An 8833-nucleotide genomic window follows, 5' to 3' on the forward strand; every position below is an offset into this window, starting at 1 on the left:
AGGTAAGCTTGGGGAATACGGATTGAGGTAGGTGTGGTAGGACTCTCTATAGTGGTGGAGTTGAGTGGGAGAGATGGCACATACTGGTGAGGTACTGGGAGACCGGTGAGGCATTTTTCGAAGCATGAAGCACTCCAACGAAGGATTTCCCCTGAGCGCCAGTGCAAGTCGGGGTGGTGCTTTGCTAACCAGGGACGTCCCAGCACAACTTCCACAATGGCGTCCTCCAGGATAAGGAAAGAGATTGGTTCCTCGTGAAAGTTCCTCATGCGGAGCGTGACCTCCGGGTTGCAGTGACGTACCAGCCCCTTACTCAGTGGTCTGCCTTGGATGGTGGAAATCCGATAGGAGGTGTTGTTTCGGAGCCGGGGTAATTGAATACGGGAAAGGCAAGCCGAAGAGATGAAGTTTCCCGCGGCTCCAGAGTCGATGAGGACCTTTACTGGGAAGGAGTGGTGCAGGTGTAGTATCAAAGCATGACTATGAGGAATTTCAGAAACATCCGGGTGAAGGCGAACTGTACCCACCGTTGAGTTCGCGGGTCGAACGGGGCAGGACACCAGAACGTGACTTCCTGAGCCGCAGTGCATGCACAGATTGAGCGTTCGTCGACGAGACCGTTCCTCCAGAGAGAGATGGTACTGGTCCACTTGCATGGGCTCTGGTGCAGTTGGACATTTCTGGAAGGTAATTCTCGGGGTGGTATCTGAGCGGCAGGCCGTTAACTGTTGTGAGACATGTAACGCCCTTTGAAGCAGACTCTCCAAGCCCACCGAATCTTCGATGACCGACAATTGTTGTCTGATGGTTGGTTCCAAACCCCGTCGATAGGCGGCGAGAAGTGCCGTTTCGTTCCACCCACTGCTAGCGGCCAGAGTGCGAAATCGTATGGTATAGTCGTGAACGGACATGTTTGCTTGTCGCAGCTGAAACAGCTCTTCATGAACTGAAATGGAGGAGGCTGACTGACTGAATACTTCCCGAAAGTGGTCGACGAAGGCATCCAGGGACCGTACTAACGGGCTGTGGGAATTCCAGAGCGCTTCGGCCCACTGTAGGGCTCTTCCGGACAGCAGGGACATGATAAAGGCGATTTTCGCCCGATCATTCAGGAACTGGTGGGGTTGAAACTCGAAGTACAGCGAGCACTGAAGTAGGAAGCCGCGACAGGTGGCCGCCTCGCCTGAGTAGAGGGTAGGTTTAGCCATGGGGCACCCAGACGGAGATGGCTGGGCTGGAGGTGGTTCCCGGGATTCACGGAGAGCGTGAACTAGCTCGGCGAATGGATCCGGCGTTGGGAGATTTTCACCTTCCATCTCAGATTTGCCACGTCTCAATATTTCTCTTTGGGGTTGGTCTTCTGTCAGGGTTGGACTGAGAGACAAACACAGGTGAGTCGAATTACTTTTCTTTAATTCTTTCTTTGCAAACTTAAACAGATTCCGAAGGATAACAGAACCAAGTAGTAACAGTGCTGTGATCGTTTTCCAACATAAGAGGTGAGTCCAACTTAAAGACATTCTTCGTTTTCAAACAGGTCTGAGTGCAAGGCTTACGGCACGGAGGAGTCCAGGAATCCAAGAGGTAAGTGAGGGAAGATGATGAGCTTACGACCTTGAGACCAACCAACGAAGGATTGTGGTGAGTGACTTTATGTAGGGTGTTTGGTGATTGGAGTCAGGTGGTAATCAGTATTCGGGTGATTGTGAACGGGTGTTGATGGTTGGTGTAGGTGTGGTTGTGGGTGGATCCGTGACAACAGCATAAGTGACTCCATTAAAAAACAAGGTCAATTATTTATTAGGTTTATAATATAGGCCTAACATAATATAATATAATATAATATAATATCAAAACAACTGAAGCATTTAAACTGATAGAAGAGAATAGAAAACGAACTGAAGCATTTAAACTGAGATCTGTAAGTTATTTATTTATTTATTTTTAAACGTGAACGTGAATTCTTATATACCTAGCTAAACATCCCTATGAAGTATAGTTTGCACAATACACCTGTATGTGACTGGTAATGTCTCAGAGTTTTGTTACCATTATGTGCCCATCATCCGCTATTTCCAGCACTTAATCAAGCCACTCTTCTTTAATACACAAAGACGTTTATTTCACATGTCACTGCGTTTGCGTTGGCTTTCGATTTGAGCTATTTCGTCCGCAACCATTGAAGTATTCGGTTTCTACAGCGACTGGCGCACATCATTCTCTTTCTGTGAAACCTGTAAACCGCATTCTAACTCTATAGCGGCAGCAACTCTATAGCGGTTTACCCGAGCATTGCAATTCTTTAGTTTCTACTAGAATACAATCAAATGGATTTCCCAACTAATTTTTGCGTGTGCGCGGCACATTATTTCTCTGCGCGCCACGGTGGAAGAAGTCTTGGCGTCCAGCAGCTTAGAGGGAACATTGTATAGATTTATGTTGTTCAGATTTTCAATCTTAAAATGTGGAAATCCAATAACAAAATGGTTATTACATTTAATGATTATTATGTTGATGTAAATAAACTTATCAAGGCGTGTCATAAAGAAATAAAATTTTAAAAATTTTTGTGAAAATTACTCAAATTATAATGTTCCAAAGTTGTGCTGTCATTTTCGTAACATCAAACTTGTTTAGTGCACTTGTTTACAAAGGAGGAAACAGTGTCACAGTTGTCATTATTTACTCACCGTCATGTTGTTCCAAACCTGTATAAGCTTCTTTCTTATTTTAAAGACTAAAGAAGATATTTTGAAGAATTTTGAGGAACCAAACAGTTTTTGGACCCCATTGACTGTCATAGTTGGAAAATAAATAGTATGGAAGTCACTGTTTGGGACCATCAACTGTTTGATTACCAGCATTCTTCAAAAGATCTTGTTTTATGTTCAACATGAGAAATAAACTCAACTTTGATTTTGGAAACTCTCCAGTACCCAGAGAGTATAAAGAGAGGACAGCTAAAACAGTGAACTCCTGGAAGTGTTGAACTTGACTTCGGACACACTCATAAAATGAAACATCAAGTGATGAGACTCCAATTAAGCACAGAGTAAGACCCCCAAGATATAGAAGCGTGCGTGTCCATCTCCAACAACTTCTTGATTCAAAAGTCATCCACAAATCTGAATTCACTGTCTCTTCATCGACTGTAGTCATCAGGAAAAAGAATAGTGAAGTTAGACTCTGCATAATCTACAGAAAACTTAACCTTAAAACAGTAAAGGATTCATATGCCTTGCCCAATTTGGAATACTTCTTAGCCCTGACTGGATCCAAATGGTTCTCTGTGCTAGATCTGAGATCCGGTTTCTACCAGATCGAAATGGAGGAAGTAGATAAGCATAAAACTGCATTCATCTGCCCACTAGGATTTTTTGAGTTCAACAGGATGCCTCAAGGGATAAAAAATGCCCCAATCACATTCCAGAGGCTCGTGGAATGCTGCATAGGAGAGCTGAACCTGAAACAAGCATTAGGTTTCCTGGATTATCTCACTGCTTTCTCCCCAACACTAGGATCTAAACATGTAACTGTGAATGAAAACACCATTAAAGACATCTGTGATGAGCACTTGCACCTAGTGGTCGATAATCCTCCTACGGAAAATTTGCCCAATGCCACTTTCATTGTGTCTCTTGCCCACCATCCAATGGCTCTTCCAGGAAGTTTTGAGGAAGATGATGAATTTGTTGGCTTACCCATTATAACTCTTTTTGAACTAAAAAAGCTTGCCTGAGAAAGCTGCACCACTTCTCAATATCACAGCTACAAGACCACTCAAACTCGTATGCATGGATTTTCTCTGAGTGGAGCCAGGTTCCAATAATTTCAAAAACATTCTGGTCATTACCGACCACTTCACTAAGTAAGTTACCCATTTATTTTTTGATCATGAACACCACATTTATTAATGGTTTTCTTAATAGAGGGTCTGATCAGCTTAGTAGAATTTCAGTATTACACATACAATATAAAAGTTGCTTACATCGTTCTAAACAATAGAATAAAACTAATGTTGTGTTGTATAACCTTGTATAACACTTATTTCTATTGTTTTTATTTTGTAACTTGTTTATGTTTATTTGTTTAATTTTAAAATAAAGTTTGAAAATAATTGTTAAACAAATTATATATATATAATTTGTTTAACAATTATTTTCAAACCTTTATTATATATATATATATATATATATATATATATATATATTCTAAGCATTCTTTGCACTCGGACCAAAACCTGTGTGTTCCAAAACATTCCTTCTGAGGTGGAAACGGAAATATGACAATGAAGAGGCTTGACTAGCAAGAGCATATAAATTCAAGTAGGTTTAGTCAGCAAACCAGAATCAAATATCAACCACATCAAGTGTAACAGCAGGTAATGACTTTATATTGCTAAAATTCCTGATTGTCTATCATCTTCATGTGCTTAGGTACACATGAAAACACTGATCACAATTAAATATATTTTCTGTCAATATGTAATGCAGTTAGATGATGGAAACTAAAGTGAAATATTTACTGTTTCATGAGTGAATACCTCATCTATTTTGTTCCTTTTAGATTACTGGTGAGTGCTGAACATCAACTTTTTCCAAAATGTTGCATCTTATTCTGGTTCTCTCTGGAGTTTGTACAGTGGGCATGACCATGCGTGAGTATTGCTCACCACAATGTGGTGCATTATCAAACATGCAAAACAATGTTGCAAATAAATGACTGTTGGACAATTGAAAATGAAATTAAACGTGAGATTCATGCTAGAAATTCTGGAACATGTAAAAATACACTACGTATATAAATCTTAATACCTGCCATTTTGCTACTCAGTTAAATACAGTGACTATTTTACATTTTATCTTTGGGAATCTAGATTGATTTTGGCATTTCTTTACATTTACTATTGAAAGGTTTATTTTAAGATAGACTCATAGCTGTTATTTTCTCTTTCAGCTTTACCGGATTACTACTCTTACTCCATGGCTATTGGAGATGGCAGTGGGACTGAATATTCCACTGCATATGATGGTCGCATCACTGGTATCAGAGTCTGGGAACACAGTAATGCGTACATTCGTGGGTAAGTTAACCAATGCACCAATGATCATCCATCTATAGCAAAAGAGTGAAAAAAGTGAATATGATACACTTTATAATTTTGTTGTGGCTTTATCTTGAAAAATCATTTGCATTATGTGTTCTAATTCTTCTGGATGTTATTCTGTGACCATCTTTTCAAACACTTTCATCAAATATCTGTTCAGAATCCAGCTCCGTTATGATGGTAACTGGACATCACCGGTTTGTTCAAGCAGTGGCAATCCAATGGAGTTGTCACTTCGTGACAATGAATCCATCATTCAGGCTTCTGGAAAATATTACAGTGGCTACATCTATGAGATTATGTTTGTAACTAGTCAAGGCCGCTCTTTAAAAGTGGGGCAGCCTACTGGAAACTCATTTAATTTGTACCCGACCAATGGAGGAAGTGAGCTACGTTTTCTCAGTGGTCGACAGAATGGAAATGGCATCACCTCCATTGGGGCTCACTGGGCTGTCTACTTCACCGGTGGCAACAGTGTAACAGCTTAACCCCCTGGGGTCTGGGGGTGTTTTGGGGGCCTGGAGAAGTTTTGACATGCCCTGACATTTGTGCTTTTTTCAATTGCTTATAAAAATATAAATGGCTAAAGTCTTATAGCACTGTAATCAGCACAAACTGGGCTACAATAATATGTGAGCAGCATGCACTGTATGTACACGATTGTGATTTTGATAAAACAATGTTTATTGTCGTGGTTAGTGAAAACTAAATTTTTAAATCACTTGAATAAGGCCATAAAACACATAAAGAACATTTGTTCACAAGACTTTTGAGAACTGGATCTTGTAGCCTAGAGTTTTTGCTTTAAGATCAGATTAGTTCAGTTCACCCCCCTTTACCTTCTTTCTGCCAACATTAAAGTAACAGCTACACAAACTTGTTTTATCTGTTCTGAATTTTTATAGAATAGCTTCTCATGGTTATTAATTATGGGTTTTTGGTTTGATTATTTTAGCCTATTTTATGTTTTAAACTTACAACATTTTCTTCTGCATGAACATGTTCTGTATGATCAACATTATATTAATTATCTAACTTTTTATAATTTTTCAACAACGACACTGTTTTGTATGGGTTTACTTTCCTTAAAACTTAACAGTTTTGTCTTTTGTTATCTGAAGATCATATTAAAAGCTTGCCAACATTTTACCTTGCTTTCATCATTTATTTATTCTACTTCTCAAATGCCTTATTTATGTTGTTCAGATTTTCAATCTTAAAATGTGGAAATCCAATAACAAAATGGTTATTACATTTAATGATTATTATGTTGATGTAAATAAACTTATCAAGGCGTGTCATAAAGAAATACAATTTTTAAAATTTTTGTGAAAATTACTCAAATTATAATGTTCCAAAGTTGTGCTGTCATTTTCGTAACATCAAACTTGTTTAGTGCACTTGTTTACAAAGGAGGAAACAGTGTCACAGTTGTCATTATTTACTCACCGTCATGTTGTTCCAAAGCTGTATAAGCTTCTTTCTTATTTTATAGACTAAAGAAGATATTTTGAAGAATTTTGAGGAACCAAACAGTTTTTGGACCCCATTGACTGTCATAGTTGGAAAATAAATAGTATGGAAGTCACTGTTTGGGACCATCAACTGTTTGATTACCAGCATTCTTCAAAAGATCTTGTTTTATGTTCAACATGAGAAATAAACTCAACTTTGATTTTGGAAACTCTCCAGTACCCAGAGAGTATAAAGAGAGGACAGCTAAAACACTGAACTCCTGGAAGTGTTGAACTTGACTTCGGACACACTCATAAAATGAAACATCAAGTGATGAGACTCCAATTAAGCACAGAGTAAGACCCCCAAGATATAGAAGCGTGCATGTCCATCTCCAACAACTTCTTGATTCAAAAGTCATCCACAAATCTGAATTCTCTTTCTCTTCATCGACTGTAGTCATCAGGAAAAAGAATAGTGAAGTTAGACTCTGCATAATCTACAGAAAACTTAACCTTAAAACAGTAAAGGATTCATATGCCTTGCCCAATTTGGAATACTTCTTAGCCCTGACTGGATCCAAATGGTTCTCTGTGCTAGATCTGAGATCCGGTTTCTACCAGATCGAAATGGAGGAAGTAGATAAGCATAAAACTGCATTCATCTGCCCACTAGGATTTTTTGAGTTCAACAGGATGCCTCAAGGGATAAAAAAATGCCCCAATCACATTCCAGAGGCTCGTGGAATGCTGCATAGGGGAGCTGAACCTGAAACAAGCATTAGGTTTCCTGGATTATCTCACTGCTTTCTCCCCAACACTAGGATCTAAACATGTAACTGTGAATGAAAACACCATTAAAGACATCTGTGATGTGCACTTGCACCTAGTGGTTGATAATCCTCCTACGGAAAATTTGCCCAATGCCACTTTCATTGTGTCTCTTGCCCACCATCCAAAGGCTCTTCCAGGAAGTTTTGAGGAAGATGATGAATTTGTTGGCTTACCCATTATAACTCTTTTTGAACTAAAAAAGCTTGCCTGAGAAAGCTGCACCACTTCTCAATATCACAGCTACAAGACCACTCAAACTCGTATGCATGGATTTTCTCTGAGTGGAGCCAGGTTCCAATAATTTCAAAAACATTCTGGTCATTACCGACCACTTCACTAAGTAAGCAGTAGCTGTTCCTACCCCAAACCAAAAGGCTTGAACTGTAAAGTGCTTGTGGGACCACTTCTTTGTCCACTGTGGCATGGCTGAGAAGCTCCATAGTGGCCACGGGCATGACTTTGAGTCCTGGATAATAAGAGACTTGTGTGAGCTCATTGTCACTCAGAAAGTCAAGTCAAGTCACCTTTATTTATATAGCGCTTTTAAAGGGGTGGTTTACTGCGATTTCACTTTTGTCATTTTAAATAGTGTGTAATGTTGCTGTTGGTGCATGAACAGTATCTGCAAAGTTGCTGCGCTGAAAGTTCAACATAAGCGGAGATATCGTCTTTTAAAAATCAGGAAGTTTAATGCCTACAAAAACGACTCATATGGGACTACAACGAGATACTTCCCGGGTTGCATACGTAAAAAACCCATAAATTTGCATCAACCCCTCCCTCCGGAACATGCCAAAGAGGGGGCAAGGCCATGTTCTGCGGCTTTGTCGAAAAGGAAGAGTTATAGTGGAGAGTTGTATCCATGCCGTCGAAACGGTGTTATTTTCACCCAGCTGTCAGGTCTTCTGTGTTCGGGCTTCCTACGGATGCTGTAGATCGTCAACAATGGTTAAAATTTATGTTTGATTATGTTCCTGACAATTACAATCCTAATTTATCTCTCTGTGCTGCGCATTTTACAGAAGACAGCTTCCAGAATCTACATGAGTTCAATGCCGGATTCACACAGAAACTATTACTAAAACATGGAGCGGTTCCAACTTTAAAACCAGAGGCAGCAGTTGTTAGGCCACAACCTGTAAGTAAGATTTCATCATTTTAAATGTATTTGCATGTATAATTTCAGACGTAATGTTTTAGTTTTATCAAAGACGTAAACAAATGCCAACGCTGGCTTTAGTAGCCAGTTAGTTCGATGCTATTTTGTGTGTATAAGACAAACGTGTACAAACTTCAAAAAATCATATGTAATCACAACAGCAAACTTCCATTCAGAAATGTTTTGTAAGAGCCGTGCTCGCGGAAGTTCTGCTTGACTCTCTTCATTACCGCTTTCTGGGTCTGATTCTGGCTCAAACTGATACGGCAATATTGACAC

At 39.6% G+C, this 8833-nt stretch overlaps 1 protein-coding gene across 1 annotated transcript; it reads left to right on the forward strand.

Moving 5' to 3' along the window:
- The first annotated feature begins 4320 nt into the window (after window positions 1-4320).
- Window positions 4321-6256, forward strand: LOC131522214 (zymogen granule membrane protein 16-like). The gene is made up of 4 exons (XM_058747541.1): window positions 4321-4381; window positions 4567-4657; window positions 4957-5083; window positions 5268-6256. Exons 2-4 carry the CDS (start codon window positions 4603-4605, stop codon window positions 5593-5595), a joined length of 510 nt encoding a protein of 169 aa, XP_058603524.1. The 5' UTR covers window positions 4321-4381; window positions 4567-4602; the 3' UTR covers window positions 5596-6256.
- The last annotated feature ends 2577 nt before the right edge of the window (window positions 6257-8833 follow it).

This window comes from Onychostoma macrolepis, chromosome 16 (assembly GCF_012432095.1).
Source record: "Onychostoma macrolepis isolate SWU-2019 chromosome 16, ASM1243209v1, whole genome shotgun sequence".
Lineage (NCBI taxonomy): Eukaryota > Metazoa > Chordata > Actinopteri > Cypriniformes > Cyprinidae > Onychostoma > Onychostoma macrolepis.